The sequence below is a fragment of the Melitaea cinxia genome, chromosome 6, assembly GCF_905220565.1.
Source record: "Melitaea cinxia chromosome 6, ilMelCinx1.1, whole genome shotgun sequence".
NCBI classification, from domain to species: Eukaryota; Metazoa; Arthropoda; class Insecta; order Lepidoptera; family Nymphalidae; genus Melitaea; species Melitaea cinxia.
Genome location: NC_059399.1, coordinates 10,115,192 through 10,143,169, shown reverse-complemented (window position 1 = coordinate 10,143,169; position 27,978 = coordinate 10,115,192). Strand labels below are relative to the sequence as shown.

The 27,978-nt window shown below is 37.4% G+C and overlaps 2 protein-coding genes across 2 annotated transcripts; one reads left to right on the top strand and one right to left on the bottom strand.

The window, feature by feature from the left end:
• Window positions 1–8,871: 8,871 nt before the first annotated feature.
• Window positions 8,872–9,459, bottom strand: LOC123654719. The gene has a single exon (XM_045590605.1). It carries the CDS (start codon window positions 9,457–9,459, stop codon window positions 8,872–8,874), a length of 588 nt encoding a protein of 195 aa, XP_045446561.1.
• Window positions 9,460–17,689: 8,230 nt separating this feature from the next.
• Window positions 17,690–27,536, top strand: LOC123654642 (putative ATPase N2B). Its single transcript, XM_045590537.1, has 7 exons — window positions 17,690–18,344; window positions 18,442–18,636; window positions 18,801–19,042; window positions 19,379–19,553; window positions 24,672–24,821; window positions 24,948–25,064; window positions 27,325–27,536. Exons 1-7 carry the CDS (start codon window positions 17,952–17,954, stop codon window positions 27,448–27,450), a joined length of 1,398 nt encoding a protein of 465 aa, XP_045446493.1. The 5' UTR covers window positions 17,690–17,951; the 3' UTR covers window positions 27,451–27,536.
• The last annotated feature ends 442 nt before the right edge of the window (window positions 27,537–27,978 follow it).

The following is a 27,978-nucleotide window of genomic DNA, read 5'->3' as shown; positions in this document are numbered from 1 at the left end:
ACGGCTCAAGAAAAAGTGAACCTCCAAGAGCTGGGGGATCAAGCGGATCCACTTCTGCCAAACGGCGACGGGAGCGAGGGTGCTGGAAATCCCTGGCTCCGAAAAAGTCGCGAAGGCGGACAAGCTTGCGGAGTTACTCCATGAAGCCTTGTCTGGCATGGCAAACGTCGTCAGGCCTGTCAAATTTGCCGAGGTGCGGATTTTGGGCTTGGGCGAAACGGCCACCAAGGAGGGGGTAGCAGGGACGTTCGCCAAAGCGACGGGCTGTGACGTCGGCACAGTAAAGGCGGGGGGGGGGGGGTTCCCCCCTCGGATTCCGTGGCACTAGCTCCACCGTGGTCTCCTGCCCGATTTCGGCAGGGAATGTGCTGGCCGAAAAAGGCAGGCTCCTGATCGGGTGGAGCTCAGCGCGCGTGGTGGCCCTAAAAGCTCTACCCATGCGTTGTTACCGGTGCATGGGGCTGGGCCACTCGCGTACTCAGTACCCAACGTTCTCAGACAAGGTGGACCTCTTCGTTGCGGACGTGTGGGCCACAGGGTGGCCGCGCGCGAAGAGGCCACTCCACGCTGCGCAGTATGCGAGGAGACCAGCAAGCCCTCCGGTCACAGGATGGGAGGTGGTAGGTGTAAGCCGGCCACGACGAAGGGAAAAGCCGTTGGGGCCGGGCCACCCCAGTGGCTGCGAGGCAAGTTGCAGAGGTCGTCATTTTGGCGGCTGACGGGGAGGAAGTTATGATGTCTGAATTCTATGGACCAGTTCAGACATTAAGGACACACTTCCTCCAGGTGAACCTGAACCACTGAGCCCAGGCCCAAGATCTGCTTATGCAGGCTTTAGAGCAATAACTCCTAGACGTGGCAGTGGCAGGGAAGCTGTACTACATTCCCAGCTCACAGCCTTGTTGGACTGCGGATCTTGACGGTTCCGTTGCCATCGTGGGTCGATCCCCCCCCAGTCGAAGAAGGAGCTCGGGTACGTAGTGGCCAAGTCGGGAGAGTATGCTGTGGTAGGTGCATATTGCTCTCCCAACAAAACGGAAGCGAAGCTGGAGACCTTCGTGGATCGCCTGGCCACTGCGGCTAGAAGACAGTCGCCACGTCAGATCGTCGTCCTCGGTGACTTGAACGCCAAGACCCGGGACTGGGGCAACCCCTCCACTGACTCTCGCGGGGAAGTAGTCAGGGAGTGGGCGGTTGCCGCTGGACTGTCCCTACTCAACACGGGGTTGGTCCTTACGTGCGTGCGACACAACGGGGACTCTGTGGTGGACGTATCGTTTGCCTCCCCATCCTTTGTCGCACAAGTGCAGGCTTGGAAGGTTCTGTTAGAGGTGAAGACTCTCTCGGACTACATGTACGTGAGGTTCAATGTCTCCACCTCCCACAGCCAAGGTGCGCCTCGGCACGCTGCGTCCCAATTTCGGCGATGGGCCGTCATCCACCTCGATGCGGAGTTGGTGGAGGAGGCGGCGATAGTCCAATCGTGGTCCACCCGAAGGTAGACGTTGCGGCGGACCACTTGCGCGACGGGGTGACGGCCGTGTGCGACGCGACCATGCCTAGGTCCCGGCTCCGCCCCGAACGTAAAAAAAAGGTTATTTTAGGTAAGCATTAAGTTATTATTACCCTCAGAATGTTAATATTACATATATACTACTTCTAGTTCCGTAATGCTTATATTTATAGTTTATATTACACTATTCATATGAAGGGAACGTAATTTTCTAATAGTGAAAGAATTATTGAAATCAATACATTTATTTCGGAGCTTTCCGATTACAAACAAACAAATTATCGTTTTCATTAAATAGATACAAGATAACTATAGTAATAAATATGAGTAGGTACGGATGTTCCTATATAACAGAATAAAAATGCTATCTACTTTTTTTTCTTATTTTAAAGCTTTATGCAAAACAGGCTCCTTTGACCGTCTTGCAGCTTGCAGAAATGCTAACTGCTATAATGAAGTTTGCTATACAGAACGCGCACTTGCGCAACCATGTTTATACCTACTTGATTTGTAATTTTATTCTCTTTCATAACAAAAAAAAACTAAAACAAGTTATAAAGAAAGTATGTAGGTACCTATAACTAGGTTTACCGTTAAATAGTTTATATTGACTATATTTTTTCATTTAACATTTTTATAGCTAATAGCTTTTTTATCTCTATATGATACCCGGATTCACTCGGGAGTTGATATGAGATTACGTGGTAGTTGAAATAAAAAAAATAAACTATGACGTAAAAAGTTAAAAAAAATATTGAAAACTTTTTTTCATTATTTACACTACTTGTTTATAAACAACATTTTTCATTTTGTTGTCCGGGATATATATATATATATATCGGGATATATATATATATCTATAATATAAAAAGGAGTCGTTGAATGTGTTGCTAAGCGCAAAACTCGAGAACGGTTAGACCGTCGATTTCGCTAATTCTTTTTTTAAAATATTCCTTGAAGTACGAGGATGGTTCTTACGGAGAGCAAAATTAAAAAAAAAAAAATTTAAATTTCCTGAAAAAGTCTAAAAACAACACTTTTCTATACTCCCATACAAAAGATTTGTGATAATACTTAAAAGTCAATTTGAACTTTAATACCATACGATAAAGTTTGTGTTAGGCGATACAAAGTTTGCCGGGTCAGCTAGTATATATCATCATCATCATCATCATCACTTCAGCCTATCGCAGTCCACTGCTGGACATAGGCCTCCCCAAGTTCGCGCCAGACATCCCGGTCTTCCGCAATCCTCATCCAGCCGACACCGGCAATCTTACGTATATCGTCGGTCCAACGGGCCGGAGGACGTCCCACACTGCGTTTGCCAAGACGCGGTCTCCACTCTAGGACCCGTCTACTCCAACGGCCATCGGTCCTGCGACACAAATGACCAGCCCACTGCCACTTCAACTTGCTAATTCTGTAGGCTACGTCGGTTACTTTCGTTCTCTCGCGGATAGTCTCATTTCTAATCCTATCTTTAAGAGAAACCCCAAGCATAGCCCGTTCCATTGCACGTTGAGCGACCCTAAACTTGTGGACCAGTCCCTTCGTCAGTGTCCACGTCTCGGCTGCGTATGTTAACACAGGCAGGGCGCATTGTTCGAAGACTTTTGTTTTCAAGCATTGCGGAATCTTCGAAGTGAAGACTCGACGAAGCCTGCCAAACGCCGCCCAGCCCAACCGAATTCTCCTGTCGGCCTCCCTCTCGAAGTTGTTGCGGCCTAGTTGGATAGTATGGCCTAGGTAAATATAATCCTGAACAACTTCGAGAAGGGTACCATCGACCGATACCGGTATGACTTGGTTGTTAAACATGACTTTCGTCTTATCCAAGTTCATACAGAGACCGACACGTCGGGAGGACTCGTTTAGGCCGGCCAGCATTTGGCCTAAATCATCCAGCGTCTCCGCAAAGATGACAATATCGTCGGCGAAACGAAGGTGAGAGATGAATTCACCGTTGACGTTGATGCCTCGTTCCCCCCAATCTAAGGTCTTAAAAACATCCTCTAGCGCAATGGTAAACAGTTTCGGTGATATTACATCCCCCTGTCTTACCCCGCGCCGGAGGGAAATAGGTCTTGTTCTTTGGTCATTGACATGAACGGTCATCGTCGCCGCGTCGTACATAGATTTCAGTACATCGATATATCGCCAGTCGATATGACATCTCTGCAGAGAGTCCAGGACAGCCCAGGTCTTGACAGAGTCGAAGGCTTTCTCGTAGTCCACAAATGCCATACACAGCGGTTGATTATATTCTTCCGTCTTTTGAATAATCTGCCGAACAGTATGGATGTGGTCCACGGTGCTGTAGCCATTTCGAAACCCAGCCTGCTCCGGTGGTTGGAATTCGTCGAATCTTCTAGCGAGACGATTCGTAACAACCCTCGAAAACAGCTTATAGACGTGACTCAGAAGTGAGATCGGTCTGTAATTCTTTCACAGAGACTTATCGCCTCTCTTAAAGAACAGCACCACCACACTCCTGGACCACGCCTCCGGCGTGGTACCTCGGTGGATGACGGCGTTAAATAGTCTTGCCAAGGCTTTCAGGACTGGTCGCCCTGCGGCTTTAAGGAGTTCAGTGGTAACTCCGTCATCCCCCGGGGCCCTGCCGTTTTTAAGCTGCCCGAGCGCTGCACCAATCTCATCCTTTTCGAAGTCCGGGATACACTACGAATAATGGCGCAACAATGGTGCCGATCTTCGGTGTCCCAAGTCGCAGGCTTGCGTGCGCTCAATGAGTACAGCTGTCCATAAAATTTGTCTACCTCTCCTCGGATCTGAGGGCGAGAGCAGACGGTTCTGCCATCCGCTGTTTTTAGCTTCGCAAGAAGGCTTCTCCCCAATGGTCTTTGGAAAACTTTGGACCCCCTATTCTGCTCAATCAGAGTAGCAATCTCTCTCGTATTTGAGCAACGGAGGTCTCGGCGTACAAGCTTCCGTATCCTTTTGGAAAGAGCCCTCTGTTCTGGCGAAGCAGCCGGCAACTCGCGCCTCTGCCGCATCAGATCCAAGGCTTCGGGAGAAAGTTTGTTCTGCTTCATTGGTTTTGTTGGTGGAAAGTGCCTGCGACCCAGTGTACACACCGTCTTCACCACGTTGTCGGTTATCTCGTCCACGTCGCTAGTAGTTTCCAGCGAATCGAATCGGTTTTGGAGTTCCAACTGAAACTGCTCGGAGCCACATAGTATTTGGGGCAGCGTAGGTCGGAGAGTAGATTTCATCAAGCGGGTCCGCTCCTTTCGGAGACATATATTCAGAGTGCCCCGTGCTAGCCGGTGGTCGCTGCCGGTGTTAAACCTGTTAACCACTGAGACATCTCTGAATATATGCCTTTTATCCGCTATGATGAAATCTATCTCATTCCTCGTCACAGTATCGGGGCTTTGCCATGTCCACCTCCTTTGGGGCTTCTTCTCGAAAAATAAGTTCATCAAGAAGAGCCCCTCCGATTCGAGGAAGTTGACAAGCGTCTGCCCCCTGTGATTCCTGTGCCCCAATCCGTGTGGTCCGATGCTCGATCCGTCGCGGCCTTGTACTCCCACTTTAGCGTTGAAGTCTCCCATAACAACGCTGTAGAAGGTCGAAGTAGTGCCATGTATGGCCCTTGTAATATCTTCATACAATGCTTCGACTTCATCGTCAGAGTGTGCCGAGGTCGGCGCATATACCTGTATCACTTTCAGGGAGTACCTGTCGGTGAGCTTAAGTACAAGGTACGCTACCCGGGTCGACACACTACTGACTTCCACAACGTTGTTAGTGAGAGTCTTGTGGACCAGAAAACCGACGCCACCTTGGGAAAGCCCATCACCTTCACAGAAGTAGAACAAGTGCCCGGAGTCCAGGATCATCGAGTCCTCTCCCTCTCTTCGGACTTCAGACAACCCCAGTATGCTCCACTTAATGTGACTAAGTTCTACCTCAAGTTCGGTGAGGTGATGGTCCAACCGTAGCGTGCGTCCATTATACGTAGCCAGGAATATTTTTCTATGGCAGCCTCCCGTACCCCGGTGATTCTTGGCACCCTCTACCCCACCGTTACCACGGCCGCTGCCGTAGCCGGGAATAGTGGGGCTGCCGGGAACTGAGGGCCTTATTTTTAAGTTCGAACTCATGGGGGTTTTTGCCCATAGTCACCACGCTGGGCAGGCGGGTTGGTGACCGCAGGGCTGACTTTGTCGCACCGAAGACGCTGCTGCTCGTCCTCGGTCTGTGCATTTGAGAAGCCAGCAGTTGGATGGTTATCCCGCCATCGGTCGGCTTTTCAAGTTCCAAGATGGTAGCGGAACTGTGTTATCCCTCAGTCGCCTCTTACGACACCCACGGGAAGAGAGGGGGTGGCTAAATTCTTTAGTGCCGTAGCCACACAGCTAGTACATATATAATTTTCGAATTTCCTACTCTTGAGCAAGCTACATATAGCTGACCGTGAGAGAAGCAGGATTCTTTGAGGTTTAAATTTTAAAGTTTGCTCTTGCGCTTTGTTAATTGTAAAACTAAAGGCTAATTTAATTAGAAACTGCAATCTTTTAAACTGAAATGGCAATTCAGAAGAGATCAGTGGTATTCTAGGTGTAAATACTGTGTGTCCTTTGTTCTTTCCAGAAATAAGTTCAGCTTCAATCTTATACTATTAAACGAGCAATTCTTGTATATATATATATATAGAATCTGGATCTCGGAAACGGCTCCAACGATTTTCATAAAATTTAGTATATAGGGGGTTTCGGGGGAGATAAATCTATCTAGCTAGGATTCATTTTCAGAAAATGTCGTTTTATCCCTGTTTTTAGGGAGTGAAAAAAATATCGTTAGAATGCGAAAGTAAATTTCGCAGTTGTCAAGTTAGTTGCAATAGCTCGGTGGGAAATCGGTCGGTCGGGACCAACCGAGAAGATCATGGTTCAAATCCCCATGTTCAGCGATGGTCAATTATTTTTTCTTTTTCTTTTTCTAATTGCACTGGTTATTTTTTATTTAAAAAGGCTGTTCCTACTTTTTTATTTATTATGTCGGTAAAATCGAAAAATATTATTCATATTTTAAAATTATTATTTTTTAATTATTTTTTATTTTTGATTTTTTGTTTATTTAAATTTTTTATTATTGTCGGTAAAAAAACATTATTCATATTTTATAAATATATAATTCGTATTTAAATGTGATTTTCAGAAAAAAAACACGATTTGTTGGAGCGCCTGTCAGTTTTTGAGACGCAATTATTCTCAATCTTGTAATTGTGTTTGACACGCGTTGGGGCAACGGTTACGCCATGGATTGTACCAGTTGCGTTGGCGGTTGCGGGTTCGATCCCAGCACGTGATAAACATTTGTATTGACCATACAAGTGTTTGCCGTGGTCAGGGTGTTTGTGCAGTCCTTGTGGGTCTCCCCACCGTGCCTTAGAGAGCACGTTAAGCCGTCGGTCCCGGTTGTTATCATGTACACCTGATAGCGATCGTTACTCGCTTAATATCCGCCAACCCGCATTGGAGCAGCGTGGTGGATTAAGCTCTGATCCTTCTCCTAGATGGAGAAAGAGGCCTATGCCCAGTAGTGGGATATTACAGACTGAAGCGTTGTAATTGTGTATTTTGTATCAATTTTTAATTTATCGTTATTTTTTATTTTTATTTTGCGTTAATTCATTATTAATAATTGTGTTTGCAGGCAAACGAAAAAAAAATGACTTCAATTACATCGACAAGTAATACTATGTAGGTACACGAAAAAATAGTCAAGCAATACGCATTATCAAAGATTAATCCAAAAGTTGTAATCAGATCTCGATGAAATATGACCACATGATAAACATCGGCATTCGATTAAGTTAAAAATCATCAAAATCAGTACACCCAGTAGTATGTTAAGTATTATGTAGTTAATGTAAAGTTATGCGGATTTTCGAGAGTTTCCCTCGATTTCTCTAGGATCCCATCATCAGATCCTGGTTTCCTTATCATGCTACCACACCAGGGATATCTCGTTGCCACCAAAAAAAGAATTATCAAAATATTTTCATAAACGACGAAGTTATCCCCGAACATAAATTAAAATATATATATACTAGCGACCCGCTCCGGCCTCGCATGGGTATAAAATATAATTATAGCCTATATCATTCACTGAAAAATGATTAAAATCGATCCAGTAGTTTTGATTTATTCATTACTGCCCGTGGCACGCGTTAACTTTAGAGTAAAAGCCGGCCGGAACTGTCGCAAACGCTACGTATCGCAATTTTTAAATCTATAATATCTTTAAAAAATATTCATTTAAATCATATGCTGTAAAGGGCTATATTAAATCAACAATGTATTTAAGGTATTTAATTAGATAAGGATTAATGCTGTATTGGTTAAAATCGCTTTGAAAATTAGCCATTATTTATCGTAAAAAGTAAATGACAAAAAAATGTTATTGTGGGATATCCATAAGAGATAGACATATACTATAGCGGAGTTTTTTGTAGAACTTTTCAATGTGTATAATACTTAGTACATTATTTTGATAAATCTCGTAGGGTTCAGGCTGCGTTTGCAATGTAAGCGAAAAAAATGTAATTATTTACGACATAACATTAGAAACCTCAAAAATAACAGTATTTCTCCACTATTTAATGGATGTTATTATACATATAAACCTTCCTCTTCAATCACTGTATCTACTAAAAAACCTCATCAAAATCCATTGCGTAGGTTTAAAGATTTAAGCATATATAGGGACATAGGAACAGAGAAAGCGACTTTGTTTTATACTTTGTAGTGATAGTGATATATATATATCGCACCTTCGGTGCAACAAAGTCAAAACAGCTCATTTCTTAATTTTACAGGAGAGGATTTTCAATTTTTTTGTTTTCGCTTTTACTACCTCATTTCTGGATTACTATTTATAGTAGGTTTGAAATCTTTATAAATTAATAGTTTACTTTCTTTGCTATAGTTTAAAAATCTTATATTAAATTATCAAAAAGTCCTAATAAAAGACATAACAAAAAAAGTGTCCTGAATTGTGACTTTGTTGCACCGAAGGTGCGATATATATGTATTGAGTTTCCTTCAGCCGAATTGAGTAACCTCCTCCTTTTTTGAAGTCGGTTAAAAAAGACTTCATCCAAACCGGCAGCGAATCATTTTAACTCTCTCTTGTACTACTAATCCTTCACGATTTACTAAAAATACCGAGCTGGGCTCGGTCGCCCAGGTACTGATATTATTATTCGATAGCTATTTTACGATCATCCTCGTTCCATTACATAATTTTGGGGAGTTGAGATTTCTGAGTAGTATGATTGGAGATCCAATTTTCAGACGAAGGCAGTGTAATGGCATTTCTGGTACCTATAAAGAGTTTAGAAATTCAGTAGGGAAGTTAACACTTTCTTCAATGGGTACCATCGTGTCAATCGATTTATATATTTTCTCTTCACCAGGTATTTTCTTTAGAATATTAAAATTGATATCGTCAACAATATTATTTTTAGTGACCAAAATTGCTCTTTGAAATAACCACTCTAAGTTGGTATAGTTCTGAATAATATTTGGATAAATTTTGTCGATTAGTTCGTTTTCTGTAGTGGCTATGTTACTGAAATCACTATTGAGTTCAATGAGGCCGGTCGTTTGGTCAGTAGGATATGTACCTTCGCCTATTTGTAAAAGTATTTTAGCAAAATGTGCTGTTGTTTCATCTTTTGACAATTCAATTCTCATGTTTTTTGTTAATTGCAGTATTTGTACTTGTGGCCAGAGATGTGACTTTTTTAAACATGCATTGGTCTCGTCTGCTGGTGTTGACTTGGGAATAACTGGAAGTGTTTGTCGAAAGTCTCCTGAGAGTATGAGTAGAGCTCCTCCCATTATTTCAGAGTTTTTTCGCAATTCTTGTAATGTTCTGTCCATAGCTTCTAGTGATTTTTTATGGGCCATGGTGCATTCATCTCAAAAGATAATTTTAGCTTGTTTTAGAAATTGACCCCGTCCAGACTTTCCTGAGATTTTACGTACTGGGAATTGTTGTTCGGCTATATTCAACGGTAGTTGTAAGGCAGAATGGGCAGTTCGTCCTCCTTCCATAAGTGTGGCTGCAATGCCGGATAATTCTTCTTATTAGAAACGTTTTACCGGTGACTCCTGGTGCGTCCAAGTAAATAATTCCACCAGTGTTGTTATTAATCCGGTTCATTATAACGTTGCAAACTTTTTTTGATTGTCATTGAGGAGTGGTTTGTGTGAGCTATGTATTCAAGTAGTTCATTGACATTGTAGCTTTTTATCTTTGTAATTTCGTAGTTTAGCACACTGAAAACATTTCTTTGTAGTGCTGGCATTCCAAGTTCTACTAAGGCCTGATTATTTATTGCTAAGCATTTATCTTCTAAGCGAGTGTTTCATTGAAGATGTCGTCATTGAATTCTATAGTCAGTGTGTAATAAATTTTACTGAATTGCAGTATTCTACGTTTATGTGTGCTTGGAACATTTTAAAAAGTAGTGGGTTATATGGTACCACTACTACCCATCAATTATCTCTATTTCCAGTTCGTCTCTGCCTTGTATTCGTATTTTTGTTGTCAAGCCACCGTTTTTCGGTGATCGTCTTCTATATTTGGGATAGCCGTCATCTTCAGTTTTTGTATCGTCCAAGTATGGTTTTGGATATTTTTTGTACATTTTCCATCACTCATGCATGGCGCATTGAAATTTAATGGTCCACATGGTCCGTGGATCATGTTTTTCACTACTATGTTGTATACTTCCGGATCTTTTTGTAGATTGGGAAATTCAGCTTTGATGATTGTGTCGATATCCGTGGGATAAATTTTATCGTGTAGCCATATGAAAGTGTGTGAGTGAGGTAATCCTCGTTTTTGCCACTCGATGGTATACATCCAGCATCTAACGGTTCCAAAGATTAAAAAACTTGGGCTATTATGTCGCGTCGATCCATGGAGGTTTGTCCGTATTTTAGTTGTTCTTTGATGTCTGTCCATGATGAGTTGCATGTAAATGTTATGAAGAGATCAGGTCGTCCATATTTTCTTACGTAGGTCATGGCATCTTGAGTATATTCGTGCATATGTTTTGGACTTCCTATGTATGATGAGGGTAAGATTACCATTGTTCCAATATCGTCAATATTGCCATCATTTATGCGAATGCGCGTCTCGAAGGTGTGTGATGTATTCTTCTGTGCGTAGTTTTTTTTTAAGGTGAGATCTATTAAGTATTATTATTTTCAAATATGATAATACGAAAAAGTATGATAAAGATCCTTTAATTTCTTTATCGAAATCATAATTTTAATGACTTTTTAAATAAATAAATATAAAATATATTACACTGATTTTAAAAAAAACATTTAAACGGGTAAGTTTGATTTAGGATATTTGAAATGTTTTAAAAATAATTAATTATGTATTACTTCTAAATTTCATAAGTAAACTTGAAAAAATTACGAAACCATTTTTTTGGGTGTATAAGTGCTAAATATTATTTCAATATTTGCACGTCCTGAGAAACTGTAACAAAACCAATATCAAAACATTTTTTTTTATTTTTTTTTAATACAACACATTTTTAATCGTAAATGTGAAAATGTACTACATTCAAGTTACACATATGTTTTAATGTTTAATTTTTATTTTTAACCGACTTCCAAAAAAGGAGGAGGTTCTCAATTCGACTGTATTTTTTTTTTTTTTTATGTATGTTACATCAGAACTTTTGACTGGGTGGACCGATTTCGACAAATTTTGTTTTAATCGAAAGGTGGTGTGTACCAATTGGTCCCATTTAAATTTATTTGTGATCTAACAACTACTTTTCGAGTTATATCTAATAATGCGTTTTTACTTGACGCTTTTTTCGTCGACCTACGTTGTATTATATCGCATAACTTTCTACTGGATGTACCGCTTTTGATAATTCTTTTTTTGTTGGAAAGGGAATATCCCTAGTTTGGTACTGTGATAAGGAAACAAGGATCTGCTGATGGGATTTCAGAGAAATCGAGGGAAACTCTCGAAAATCTATAATAAATTTTTACTGGGTGTACCGATTTTCATAATTTTTAATTTAATCGAAAGCTGATGTTTATCATATGGTCACATATAAATTTTATCGAGATCTGATAACTACTTTTTGAGTAATCTTTGATAACGCGTAGTTGCTTGACTATTTTTTCGTCGATCTACGTTGTATTATTTGTCGATGTAATTGAAGTCGGTTTTTTTTCGTTTGCGAGCAAACACAATTATAAACAATCAAATTACAGTGTGTCGATACGATTCAGCCGGTAACATCACACTGCTGGGTATTTTCTGACAAAAATAATGTTTCTTACATGGTTTGCTGATTATAGATTAATAATAAACATTATAAGAATGTTACTGATTTCCACAATTTTTTGGTTATCTGGTTGTTATCATTAATTATTAATTGATTGGAACAGCTGTTGTTTGCATCATATAGCGTACGCTCCACTAAACGCCCGCAACGAATGTAACATCCTCTATATCGTTCCATCTAAGGCCTGTGATTGTCGCGAGCTCAACGTCATAGATGACGTCACTGTACGTGACTACATCGTGTTCACTTCGTCCATAAAAAATGGTGGGTTAAACTTGATGAACTTTCCGAGTCATTATCTCTTATTCGTTTTGTCAAAGAGGCAACGATAAATTCACGGGAATCCTTATTGAATTAAATTTTACTCCAATCCATGCAAAATATTTACTCACAACACCTACAGCTGCATGTTTTTAATATGCCACCATATCGCGAGCACACAGCGCTCAAATATACGCTCCACCTATAATATTCGCCTACAACGCCCACGGTGTTTTTTCGTTAGTGGAACGGCAATTTCAGCGGCCATGGTCGGTGACGTTGCAGGCGTTAAGTGGAACATAGCTATTGTAACACGGACATCAGGGTTTTGTTTGTATTCTCCATGCATCAGGGGTTGAAGTTGACGTAAATGAGACAACTGACGTAATGACACGACATGTGACCACGGTCTTCATGTGACAATGTATGACATAATATTATGGAGGGTAGAGGGGAGGAGAATCATCTTTATATATCAGAAAGTGTCCATCGAAATGATTTAATCACTTGTTTACCGCGAATTTGAATTCAACTCCAGATTATTTTTCTACGCATATGTCACGATCTCATAAGTTTTGTACTCTGTAGTCTCCCGCGGGGTTGAATTCACACCACAAATTTGGTCTCCGCAGTTTACCGCGGGTTTGAATTCAACCCAAATGACTTACTCGACAAAGACGTACGAAATTAGATATCAATCGGACCAAACATTCAATCCAAAAATGCAATATTCAACCGGTCAAAGTCTCCCCATACCACCAATTTCTGCACCGTTATGCTCTATGTTTAGATCGAGTTTTCTTATTTTCTTTATAAGAAAATTGTATATATTTTATACACCAATGCAAAGTGTATTTTGCGTACTTTCTGAATATTAATAGTGCTATTTGTCAAGGATATGTAAAATATAGTTTGCTTTCAAAAAAATATCCTACTTTCTTGCCCACTTTGGATATTATTGCCCAAAAATATTGTTTTTAGTTTTATCGTTGCTTTGTTTATCCTCAATATTAATTTTGATTAGTTTTCCTAAATGAACTATGAAGTACAAACCCCACACCTACGGTAATTTCTTTATAATGTGTAATTGAAATGTTGATCGTAACTCGACAATCTAGACCACCTATTTTCAAGTATAAAAAAGAAACTTTAAGCCGTATCACAATATATATTTCTTTTACTGTTAGAGCTAGCTAGATACTTACTATTGGAAAACAGAATGAGTAGAATTAACGACAAATGCATCAATAATATTATATATTTTTCCACATGTTTTTACGCCAAGACCACTTTTGGAGAAAAAAGCGCCTCCCTCTGAAACAAACGCGATTTTATAATTGATATACGCACATGTATAACACTTTTTATGCAGTAAATTAAAGCTTTGCTTTTTTTTTCTTCAAAATAATATAAGCGTTTTTGTTCTAAGTGTAGAAACTTGTGAGTTATGAACAAAAAACTACGTCTCAAGTAGCGCACGCTTATCGAATCATATTACGTGGATGGTGCGAAATCAGCGCCGTGCGGGCGGTGCGGTAGACTGAGTGCTGGGGTTGAATTCAACCCCGCAGTAGATTACGGAAACTCGCACCCGGGGTAGTCCAGTCTAGCAGAGGTTACATTAGGGTGGCGCTAATATAGCATTCAGCAATATATCATCAGGGTAAATTTCAAAGAAAGCGCCAAATATTATTAGAGTTGCTTTTTATCTTGTTCACATACTTTTTCATAAAATTAAATTTTAATAAAACGATAAGCGCACTATTCACGGCTGATGAAATAATTCACTCTAGGTGTACGTTTCCTTAAAATAATTCTTTGAGGCAGGGCTTGATTAACCCTTAGGCTAATTAGGCTGCAGCCTAGGGCGCGAGGATTGGGAGGGGCGCGCTGAAATCGTGTCTTCGCATGCACTAATCTAGCATAATTATATCTACCTATATATTTCAACTAGACCGAGACTATCTATATATTTCAACTAGACCGAGACAAAACACTAAAATGAAATGTGCTTGAGAGTCTCTGATTTTAACAATAAATTTTGAAATTTTGACTTGTTACTCGAATCGGTCGGTGGTCGAGCGAGTGGTTGAGCTGGCAACAGCGCAGTTTGCCGCGCACAATGAAACATCGACGATGTGTGGGGACTCCCCGGTGTGGTTAATAGTATACTTTGCCGTGTTTCATTCATTTGTCTTATCTCTTTCGTCGTTCGTCCGAGATATCACGCGCTCGTGTATATTCGTTTTTGGTGATTGATATTTATTGTCCTTTTCTTAGTGTTTCTGTGTTTTTTTAAGACTATGAGTGATAATGAGAGTAGTTCGATGGTAAAAAAGCCAACTGGAGCAGAATACAGAAAAAAGGCAAAAGAAAAGAAATAGAAAATAGAAAACATTTTAAAACATACTCGTAAACTAGAAACATTTTTTACGAACTCTGCAGAAAGAAACGAAACGGTGACAAATGTTGCACTATCGCCAGCAATTTCTTGCCCTGGCTCCTCTACCATGAAATATTACGTTTCTCCGTCCAACACTAGCCCTATAGTAGCGACGACGCCAACGATCTGTAATGAAGACGAAATTCTAATAGATGAAAAGTCGTCTATTCCGTCAAGTGACCCTGCACTGTGGCAAGTAAATGATGAATTTCGAGATTATATTGTTAAAAATGGACTGCAACAAAACGAAGAAATCGATTATTACTATCGATTATCAGCATAAAACTCAAAAAAGATTTATATCTAAAAATATGCTTAAGAAAAAGCTTATTAATGGTGAAAACTGTGGTGTACTGTGTGGCTACGGTACTAAAGAATTTAGCCACCCCCTCTCTTCCCATGGGTGTCGTAAGAGGCGACTAGGGGATATCACAGTTTCACTACTACCTTGGAACTTAAAAAGTCGACCGGTGGCGGGGTAGCCATCCAACTGCTGGCTTTGAAATACACAGGCCGAAGACGGGCAGCAGCGTCTTCGGTTTGACAAAGCCAGTACTGCAGTCACCAACCCGCCTGCCCAGCGTGGTGACTATGGGCAAAACACATGAGTTCACGTTATTTTTGGCGTAACCTTGTGGAGGCCTATGTCCAGCAGTGGACTATATAGGCTGTAATGATGATGAATGGTGAAAATGTGAAGAGAAGCTGGTTACTATACTCAGATCCACAGGTCACGTGTTTTGTCGCCCTTGAAAATTATATGGAGGAATATCTGTATTTGGCAAAAGTGGATTCAATGACTGGAAAAATTCTAACTTAATAACTGATCACGATAATTCTCGGGATTATCGTAAATGTTTGGGACAATATGTATGTACAGGTAAACTTTTACAAGGACTGGATACCCGAAGAGTCAAACAATGTAATGAAGAAATAACTTATTGGCGAAATGTATTACTACGACTAATAGAAAAAATTAAGTTCCACTATTAACTAAACTAATAGAAACTATAATATAACCAGAAGAAAAAAGTAAGTTAAGCTTCTCGTGGGCTTCCATTTCACGGTCAAAATGAAATTATTGCCACTTCACTAAACGGAAGTTTTCTTGGCTGCATTGAGCTTATATCTAAATTTGATCCTTTTATGGCAGAACATGTGGTGAGATTTGGACACAACGGCAGAGGTTCAACGTCGTACTTGACATCCTCTATAATTGATGAATTTATTTTACTTCTCGCTGACGAAGTTCGACTTTCGATTATAGGAGAAAAAAAAAAAAGAAAAATACTATTCGATTAGCGTTGATTCTACTCTAGATATTTGAATCTTATATACACACCGATCAGTTGACATTTATGTTCGTTAAGGGGGTGATAGAAGTGCGAGTAAGTTCGCGTACAAGTCGTATAAGTCGTATAAGTACGCGTACTTTAAAACCGCCGAGTAAGTTCGTTGGCGATCCGACAAGTTTGAAATTTTGCTCGTAATCCGCCTCTGCTCGTGCGTGTGGCAGCACTGCGAGCCGCGAGCCACAAATTTGAACTGACTTCCTAAAAAGGAGGAGGTTCTCAATTCGAATCAGAACCTTAGGACTTTTGACTGGGTGGACAGATTTTCATGATTTTTATTTTAATCAAAAGGTAGTGTGTGTCCTGTGGTCCCATTTAAATTTGGTTGCTAACTAATAAGTAGTTTTTGGGTTATATCTAATAATACGTATTTACTTGACTGTTTTTTCGTCTACCTACGATGTGTTACTGGTCAATTTAATTGAAGTCGGTTTTTCTTTCGTTTGCGACCAAACACAATTATGTTTCGCCAGTCCGTGGACGCGCAACGTTTGTAGTGTAGGTATTTGTAGTTTTGGTTCTTTTGATTGTGAAGTTACTCAGAATGAATTATTTCCAAATTTAGTCTTTTTTTTGGTTTTTAAAATGTAATACGATACGATTCCTAAATAATACAAAGCTTCTTCTGTCGACAACATCGCAATACAGAATGAGTAATCTTCACGTGTGTTACCAACGTCGAGCCGCGATCTTAAAAATCGCGTTCTTTAAGTTCGTACGTCTATCCCTTTATATTTTGCCTGACGCCGAACCTGTTGCTGGTTTTGTCACATTTTTACAAAGAGATCAAAATAGGACCAGAAGGAATATAAGAAAAAATTAAAATTCTAGAAATGACAATAATGTTGTGCTTTTGGAACTCTGTGCTTGTAAAGTTTCAAATCTTAGTGCACAGCTACAAGCAAGTTTTGTTGATTTAACGTTGTTACTCTTTATGAGACATAACATGTTTATCTTGATACGTTGCGTGACGAAAAAGAGTTCGAAAATTTTGAATCAGAGGCAATCAAGAGATGCTCAGTGACCACATATAAAAAAGATGTTAGAAGAAGAAAGAAACCGAAATTTCATTTTGATGAAGTTAAATGTTCCCCACATTGAGTTTGAAGGGAGACGATCTTTCATCAGCTATTGATTATCTTAAAGCACACTTAAAAAACCGGCAAATTATTTATAATACAATAAACACAAAGTTTGGTTTCTTATGGAAACTGTATGAACTAGACGACAGTGAATCTTTTAGAAGCAAAACAAATGGTTTAAAACAACTACTTATATGCCACTGATTTACAAGAAATCGTTGCAGAAGAATGCGTCCATTTGGCGCAGTTTTTAGAATCTGACACCGAACTGAATTTTTATAGGTAGTATGAACCATCTTAAAATTTTCATACTACTACTGTACTCATTTACTACTATTTAGGCCGCCCGTAACACACCTGGGGGTGCATCCTCATAATTAGCCTAGGGCGGTTAGAACTCAAGATCAGTCGCTGCTTTGAGGATATTTATTAATTACTATATTATTTTGTATAATGTAAGTTGCTGACATTTTAAATAATTAAGTATAACTACTTTAGTTGAAAATGATATTAAATTTTTAACTCGGCATACTTCAATTCATCTGCAATTGCTACATTCATACTATACCTTTTGTCTACACCAGCGTGATTGTGGAAAGTTTTTGAACTGCTATTTTTTAACCGGACAATTTTTCAACTTTTCTCCCATATGAGATGATTCTCCTCCCCTCTACCCTCCATACATGGTAGACCACAGAGCATAGTAATACTTACACCTCTAATTTTATATACTCTTTGCCTCTAATAATATAAAAACACCTGTTTTTTAATTCTAGTTAGTTATAGTTCTGCTATTTAACCTTTACCATAATTATTTTAAATAAATAAAATTAATGTATGTACATCATTTTGACTTTTCAAATTAGATTGCACTTATGTAATAATTTTAAATATTATAATTTAATAAATTTTGAATACTAGAAAATTAGTGAAAATGTTTTCAAGAAATTTCTTGTTACAACTACAATTTTTAAATAAAAAGAATATGCGTTACTGCTACCACTGTGCGAAGTTTATTTCATCCCAAGTAAAGGAACAACCTCTTACAAATGAAAGTCCTTGGAGTTTATACTTACAAAAAGTGTCTAGTGGAGTCCTAAGTAAAGACCAACATCAAGAGTTGGTAGTGCAGCATTTACAAGAAATTTTTCAAGAGGTGTCAGTTTTCCGTAGGCCTGTTATACAACCAAAAATTGGAGAATCCTTCTTTAGTATATTTCGAAAAAAAGAACCACAGAAAGTAATTGCCCCAAAAGGTCTGTATATTTATGGGAGTGTTGGAGGTGGAAAAACTATGTTAATGGACTTATTTTATGAAACTGTACCTGTAAGCATATTACAATTTAATTTATAAAATGAAAATTATCTTAAAAGTCTGTATTATACATGTATGTATTATATAATATGTTTTATTTTATTTCTAGATAAAAGAAAAACTAAGAGTACACTTTAACTCTTTTATGTTAAATATACATGCAAGAATACATGAGCTAAAAATCAAATCAGGTAAAGGAGCAAGTTCTTTTAGAGATGAAGGCTCTAAACCATTTGATCCTATACCCCCCGTGGCTGCTGATATTACTCAAGAATCTTGGCTTATTTGCTTTGACGAGTTTCAGGTAGTGTTATGTTTATTATTAATTCATAGTTTTACTTAGAATATTCAGTCTGACAACAAAATTTTCTTAGCAAGAAAGAACAAATAGCAGAATATCTAGAACAATTATCAAGAGCAAATAGATTTGTAAATATTTATTGTTAATTAATAGTAAAATATTTATAGGTGACAGATATTGGGGATGCTATGATTTTAAAACGACTATTTACTCAACTGTTTGATAATGGCTGTGTTGTTATAGCAACTAGTAATAGGAAACCAGATGATTTGTATAAGAATGGATTGCAAAGATCAAATTTTCTACCATTCATACCAATTCTTAAAGCACATTGTAATGTTATTCAGTTAGACTCTGGTATAGATTACAGGACAAGGGGTACAGGCAATAAGTATGGAAAATATTTTATGTAAGTATGAAATAAATTATATGCACATATATCATCTTAAAAATTTAGATACCTACTCCTAAAATGTGGTATAAATTGTGATATGAATTTTTTAAGTAAATACTAAAGTTTTTATGAATGTGATGAATCTAAATTTTTTTGTTCCTTCTAAATTTACTTATAAAATTGTAATAAAATTTATATTATAGACATATAATATATATGATAATGTAATAGTAATCTATTACACTTTATATGTGTTAAAATGCGCAATTAATTCATTAATCTTGATTTCATCGCATCGAATTTTAGCATGAAATATTTATTTTAATAGTATATTTAAATTATCTTTTACAGAAACAGTGAATTAACTGCAGATAACAATCCTGTCGACAATTTGTTCAAATTTCTTGTATCAAAGGAGACTGACACTGTGAGAGTGAGAGTGATAAATATATTGGGCAGAAATGTGAAGTTTTCTAAAACATGTGGGCGTGTATTGGATTCAACTTTTGAAGAATTATGTGATCGAGTATGTGTTTGTTGTTAAGTAAATCTTAATATATATATATATAAATTATGCGTCCCATTATTTGTCTGTGATGTACTCCTAAACTACTTAACTGACCGATTTTAATTAAATTTGCACACCATGTGCAGCTTGATTCAACCTGAAATATAGGCTATATTTTATTTCAATATATATAATTATTATATTCAAAGAAGAGAAATAAAAGAAAAAAAATAAGGCTGTACGAAGTTCGCCGGGTCGGCCAGTAGTATTATATATAATTAGCATTCACTCATTTTGAAAAACGTTATCAAGTTTTATTTAACCGATTTAAAAAAAGGAGGAGGTTACTCAATTCGACCGTATATATATATATATATATATATATATATATTTTATGTATGTTTGGGGATAACTTCGTCGTAATGAGGTTCCAGAGAAAACGAGGGAAACTCGAAAATCTGCATAACTTTTTACTGGGTGTGCCGATTTTGATAATTTTTAATTTAATCGAAAGCCGATGTTTATCATGTGGTCACGTTTAAATTTCAGCGAGATCTGATTACAACTTTTGGAATAATCTTTGATAATGCGTATATACTTGACTAATTTCGTCTACCTACGTTGTATTACTTGTCAATATGAGTGAAGTCGGTTTTTTCGTTTGCCTGCAAACAATTATTTGGTATAATATTATTCAAAAATACGTATAATAAGAATGTCTCAACATATTATGAAACAATGTCCTCCGCCACCCCCCTTTTTTATAACGCCTCCCCACTCCCCACCCCCCCTCCGCCAGCCCCCTTTTTATAACTAGGTCGGCAAACAAGCGTACGGCTCACCTGATGGTAAGCGATTACCGTAGCTTATAGACGCCTGCAACACCAGAAGCATCGCAAGCGCGTTGCCGACCCAATCCCCAATCCCCCTATAAGAGCTCTGGTCACCTTATTCACCAACAGGAACACAATAATGCTTGAAAACAGTATTATTTAGCTGTGGTCTTCTGTAAGGTCGAGGTCGAGTACTACCCCAGTCGGTCAGCTCCATATTTTGAGCAGGGAATTCGTGCTGTGCCCTACCTCAGTTGTTGTTTATGTGATAAAATAAAAATACTGAATTAAGTGTTTATTGTGGTTTTCACCAATAGACAGAGTTATTTCTAATGAAGGTTTACGTGTATCATTACGGTTTCTATAAATCAGTTTAACCTTTTGACCGCCACGCCTCAAAACCATTCCCGTGCCCTGTACGCCAAGGCATAAAATAAACAAAAATACCTACGAAAAAAATAGTGCTGCCAAGAGTCGTTATCGAGTACCACACAGTGACTTGTTTTTGTTGGTTTTTATGCAATAAATGACTACTTATATAATCTCGGAAGGTTTATTTTTTAATATTTTTCTTGTGTTATCTTGCACTCGTTATATATACTTACAACAACATAAATAAAAAACAAACATTACAAAAATAATCGTAGTAAAGCACAACACTCTTTTCTATCGCCATGACGTCATTGTCACGACTGGACGACTACGGCGCAGCTGACCTACGGTTATGAAACTCTCTTTAGAGACGTGCTGTGTCGCACGAAAGGAAGCCGCAGGCTATATATCGATTTCGAATCGAATCGATATATACATGAAAAGTAATTTAGAAAAAAATTAACCGAATTCAAATTTGTAATTTTTTAACCGACTTCAAAAAAGGAGGAGGTTACTCAATTCGACCGATTCGATATATATTTTATATTTTTTTTATTTATGTTCGGGGATAACTTTGTCGTTTATGAAACGATTTTGATAATTCTTTTTTTGTTGGAAAGGAGATAACCCCGGTATAGTACCATGCTAAGGAAACCAGGATTTTATAATGAGATCTCGAAAATCTGCATAACTTTTACTGGGTGCACCGATTTTGATGATTTTTAATTTAATCGAAAGCCGATGTTTATCATGTAGTCACATTTAAATTTCATCCAAACCCGATTACAACTTTTTGATTGATCTTTGATAATGCGTATTTACTTGACTATTTTTTCGTCTACCTACGTTGTATTACTTGTCGATATAATTGAAGTTAGTTTTTTCGTTTGCCTGCAAACACAATTATTGTCTTATTACATAATAGTTTATTATTTAAAGTTCATTAGAACAGTATTCCACTGTGCCCCGTTCCATAGTGCCTCATAAAGCCAACGTTTTAAACGAGTTTTATAAAAACTTAGGTTATTTTTTGAACTTTCCACACAATTGTCTCAAATGATTAAAATTAATGAAAAAAAATATGATTTACCTATTCTTTAAACTTTTTTACTAAAAAGAAAGTACTTTGAAAAGAAATCTCAACTTTTGAACAAGAATAATTGTGTTTGCTCGAATACAACGTAGATCGACGAAAAAATAGTCAAGTAACTACGCGTTATCAAAGATTACTCAAAAAGTAGATATCAGATCTCAGTGAAATTTATATGTGACCACATGATAAATATTAGCTTTCGATAAAATTAAAAATTATCAAAATCAGTACACCCAGTAAAAAGTTATTACGGATTTTCAAGAGTCCCTACGCGCTGTAATTGGTCGAAGCGTTACCACACGAATTAGTTTAGAATTCAAATTTTTATCGACACTGTTCCATAGTGCCCCATGTTCCATTGTTCCCCAACTCAGTAGTTGATCCGATGAAGCAAATTAATATAATCGGTGCGGTCGATGCCAGCCTTAGTTTAAAAGAAATATTTACATGCGTTAAATATTTTTTTGCTTAGGTAGCAAATAGTACTAAAACAGTACTGAGTAAGTAGCAATATTTCAAATCAAATATTTCACGACACACGACACGACATGGGTTTTAGAAAAAAGCTTTTATGAGAATGGGGGTTAGAGATGATATTGATGCTGCCAGATGATTTTGAGAATGAGAAAGAAAATCGTAATTTCGCTCTTAACCTTAGATAAAAAAAATGAAAATAAATATATATATTTTTTATTGTATATTATTAAAATCATCGACGCCTTCCAAAATGCGACGACGTTCTAAGGTATCGCTCGTCTTGCACTTCACTAGTTTTCTCGCTATTCGCTTATGACGTCATCAGCGTGTCGTCTATACTTGACAACGGCGTGTAGAGAACGGATTAATGACTACGCGCTAGAGATGCGCCAGATTTGAGATATCAGATTTATTATGGCGATTTAATTGATTTTAGTTGATTTGATTTTTTATTCATTTGCTATTTATATGTTAGCTGATGATAGTTTTATGTTTTTTACCTTTTGTTTTATTCAAATATTACATTATTTATAGAAAATATAACACGTTTGAGTTGAATTTTGAATAGCTAATTGCAAAAATGACTTGTAATTATGATTTTTTTAAAGTGCAATAAAGAATATATAAATCATCTATACCATTTTGACTAGCCCGTTGGCGCAGTTTGTAGTGACTACAGGTCAGCGGTGCTTTCTGCTCCGGAGGTTATGGGTTTGATTCCCACCCCGAGTCTGGGTATAATATATATTTATTTATATTTATATGTATGCTTATAAAAAAAAATAGCTATACCAGTCAGCTGTTACCTATAACACAAGCATTAAGTTGCTTACTTTAGGAACAGATGACCGTGTGTGTATGTTGTAAATATTTATTTATTTATTATTTATTTATACCTCTTGCGTCACATCCCTAGCGGTCAACTATAGACGACTTCGGCGTTCTGGACATATCATTTACGTGGAATAAAAATGCATGTTTTTATTTCAATGTTTCTCAGTACGTGTAGCTCTAAAAGACTTGTTTTTTATACTCAAATGTTGCGGGGATATTCTATTTTCATAAATGTTGAATTAAAATACTAGAAATATTTTTTTAATAATTTTATTTAATATTTTTGTGGTCCGGGTTTTTTGTCACCTATAGACGTCGCTGGCGCACAGGACTCGCGAGTCCTTGTCAAGTATAGGTGACTACGGCGGTCAAAAGGTTAAAGTACGACAATAGCGCAGGTGTGCGAAATAAAAAAAATTAAAAGGTTTTTCTAAATTTGTTTTAATTTTCTAAAAATAATATAAACGTATAAACGCATCACACTCAACGGCCCCCAGTAGGATTTTCTCCTTTGTTGTGGGTCCGGAAACACACACAATACACAGCACAAACGCAATGCGCAAATGCCCAGACTACGACACACATCTATATGGCCAATACAAATGTCTGTCGTGAGCGGGGATCGAACCCGCGACCGCCAGCGCAACAGCCAGTGACCGCTGCGCTAACACGTCAGAATATAAAATATAAAACCGTATTTACATGGTACACACCACGTTACACGATCAAGATTTAGGAAGTATCGTATTGGAATATACGTACTCACTAACTCTAAAGTAAAAAATACAATAAAACTAATAAAAGTTTTTTTTCTATTTTTCTTACTTTTATTCTATACTAGCTGTGCCCGCGACTTCGTCCGCGTGGAATTTAACAAAAAGTTATTATTTAGTTTACAGAGTTATGACAGACAGACAAACAAAAATTGTAAAAAATGTTATATTGGATATATACACGGATATGTATGTATACACGGTACATACCGTGTATACATCCATATGCGTTTAGTAAAAAGCGATTATTTTAATATTACAAACAGACACTCTAATTTTATTTATTTGTATTGATAAAATACAAAATGATAAAAAAATGAGCAAAGAAAATTAAGTAGTTTAACCACGCGCTGTTGGATGCGGTATTGGTGTGGCTGTTTAGACAGATACATGGGCGTATTTAACCTGGTGTCAAAAGGACCATGGCACGGGGCGGCATTCTACTAGGGGCGGATGCAAAAAATCAACAATAGATTAATAAAAAAAGTTCAGCCGAAAAATTTCACTATGGTACGTCAAATTAAAATGGCCCGGGGCGATGTATCTTAAATTATGTCTATATGATAATCTTTTACAACATATAATTTAAACCTTACCTTACCTACCTTAAATATTTTACAAGTTATCGTCAATTAAGAAAAATGCATGTGAAAATCACTCGGACTCGCTGATGCGATGCGTGTATTCAGATATGACACAATAACTTTTAATAGGACTTTATTTGTTTTTAACATTTTTCTTTTCATTGTTTTAGCCACTTGGTGCAAGTGATTACCTCATAATATCTAAAACGTTCCATACAGTTTTCATAAGAGAGCTACCTCAATTATCAATATTTAAACATAGATCACAAATAAGAAGATTCATAACATTGATTGATACACTATATGACAATAGAGTTCGGGTAAGTACTGCACTGTAATAGTGCCATAAAAATTATACATGACAATGTGTTATAAATTATACTATTAACGAGCATTAACAGTAGTTACAGATAATTAATTGTTATAATTTATTCTTTATTTTTAAGGTTGTTATTGCTGCTGACTGCGATCCAAAGAATCTTTTTAATTTAGAAGATGAAAAAGATCAATATGGAGATGCTGATAGGGCTCTTATGGATGACTTAAAAATAACCAAAGATTCTGTACGTAAATTTATTTTTACAAATTTATATAAGGTGTTCTACTCCTACGATGCGTTGGCGCAACGGTCACAGCACTGGTTTGTGGCAGTTGCGCTAGCGGTTGCGGGTTCGATCCCGCACATGACAAACATTTGTATCGGTTATACAGATGTTTGCCGTGGTCTGGGTGTTTGTGCAGACCTTGTGGTGTCTCGGAGAGTACGTTAAGCCGTCGGTCTCGGTTGTTATCATGTACACCTGATAGCGATTGTTATTCATAGTAGGGAATATATCCGCCAACCCGCATTGGAGCAGCGTGGGGGATTAATCTCTGATCGTTCTCCTACATCATCATCATCATCATCATCATCATCAACATCAACATCATCGACATCATCATAATCATCATCATCGTCATCATCATCATCATTTCAGCCTATCACAATCCATTGCTGGACATAAACCTCCACAAGTTAACGCCAAAAATGGCGTGAACTCATGTGTTTTACCCATAGTCGCCACGTTGGGCAGGCGGGTTGGTGACCGCAGGGCTGGCTTTGTCGCACCGAAGACGCTGCTGCCCGTCTTCGGCCTGTGTATTTCAAAGCCAGCAGGGATGGTTATCCCGCCATCGGTCGGCTTTTTAAGTTCCAAGGTGGTAATGGAACTGTGTTATCTCTTAGACGCCTTTTACGACACCCACAGGAAGAGAGGGGGTGGCTATATTCTGTACTACCGTAACCACATAGCGAAACTCATTTTCAACATTCTCTTTATTTCTACATTACTCGATATTACAGGCTGGAGCTGTTCCACTCCTAACACATTCCTTCAAATGAGGTTTCTGCAAGTGTTTTAGATCACGTATCGCTTGAAAAAAATTCTAGCCATTTTTTAATTTGAAGTTGTTAAATAGACGAACTACTTTGATAGACTCGTTCCGCATGATAGCTTTCGAGAGCAAGGCTATAATTTACAATGAAAAACATTCTACGAGAAAAAAAAATTCATATGCGGTTCTTTAGTTGCATACGGCAATTAGTACTGATATATATTTTTTATTTTAGGTCTAAGAACAATAGTATTGGACGGTTGTGCAGAAGTATGTTGCCAGAGTAGCTCGTATATTAAGAAAAAGTTAAATTTAAAAAAGAATTAGGATTTTTTTCCATGTGGAACTTGATCTGTAACCCCTACAGCTTACAAAACCCCCATTCGAAGGAACGCAGTTAGGAGTCGAACACCCTACATTACCCTACATTATTTTATGTATTGGATTTCTAGCAATAGGTATCGTATGAGTGAACGATGCGATGACATACCAAGGCGATAAATTCATAGTCAGGTGTCAGTGGGAATATATACTGCACAACCACCAAAATATGTCCAAAACTTAAGACTAAAATATATATTTAGCTTAGTTTCAATCCCAGTATATAACTGACTGAAATAATAGGGTGTTGGTTATGTTCCAGATATCACATTTGAACTATTTTATATTGAGTTTCCTATTTGCGTTTCCGAAATTGGAAGAGCACATTTTACTTATTTATCTATTACCTTCTTATATTATAAAGCTGAAAAGTTTGTTTAAGCGCGTTAATCTCAGGAACTACTAGTTCGAATTGAAGATTTTTTTTTGTGTTGAATAGCCCAAGAAAGACTAGGCTATTTTTGTCCTCAAATGAACGTGTGCGAAACCGCGGGTACAGCTAGTATCTACTACTCGACTACGTTGTATTACTTGCCGATGTTAATTTATCGATGATCGATGTTAATTTGGCAAACACAATTGTTTGTTGTAAGTCTGTCAAAAATCAGATTCGTCACATTTTTTATCATTACAGAATATGCGCCAATATAAATGACTAAGAACTATTACAAGCATAAAAGCTTGTTATCTTTGAATGTGTAACGTGTGTAATAAGATAACTCTCACGAGCTATTGACTTTTTGGTTGATGATTTTTGTAATATCTAGCAGTCACATAAACGTTAGTTGCTATATATTCAAAGATATCTATTACCAATGAACAGAACTATATTTAACGTCAAACTGTTAAAAACTCATTTTGCAAATATCTACATGGCGAAAAAGTTAGTTTTGATTAGAAATATGATAGGAAAGTTATTCAACTAATTTTTATATTTAATATCGATATTTTAAAGGCTGCTTTAGATAGAAGAAAAATATAAAACATATATTACAAAATATAAGGTACAAATGGTATGAGTTTTTTTAATTAAATAAATGACAATAACTTTGATTTTTACATCCCCAGGACGATGCCAAGGCTGCTATTTTTACAGGAGAAGAAGAAATGTTTGCTTGCGATCGATGTCTCTCTAGGATTATGGAAATGCAAACAGACGAGTATTGGGAAAAGTGGGGAAAACACATTAACTAAAACGATCGACATATGGGAACTTCCATTTCATTTTTTTGTGTGGTTTACCGAAATTATAAATTATTTTGCTATTTTATTTTGTTATTAGCATTTTTCAATATTTGTATATAAAGTTTTTTACATTTTTTGTCGAGTGTGTACTCAATGCAGATTAAATATTTAATTTGTAAATATATTTTATTAAATGTAAATTAAAAAATAGCAGTAATAAGTAATGATATATGAAGATGAAAGCAGATACATAAATTTACAAAATTTGTTTTATGTAAATATTTTTTCCTTGATTGTAAATCAATGTGTTTTATTGTCCTCTGTTTGTAAGCATTTAACTGAATCATTAATAATTATTGCAATCAGAGAAAAATAACTTTCTGTGCTTACACTGTTGTCATTAACCAAATGTTAAGTGTTTTATCTTGCGCACAAATTTTACAGATGGACAATGAAGTCACGTAACATTAAGTATAGGACAGTAATGTGAACACAAGTTATATCCCATACGGACGTAAGTCTTAGATTATTTGATTT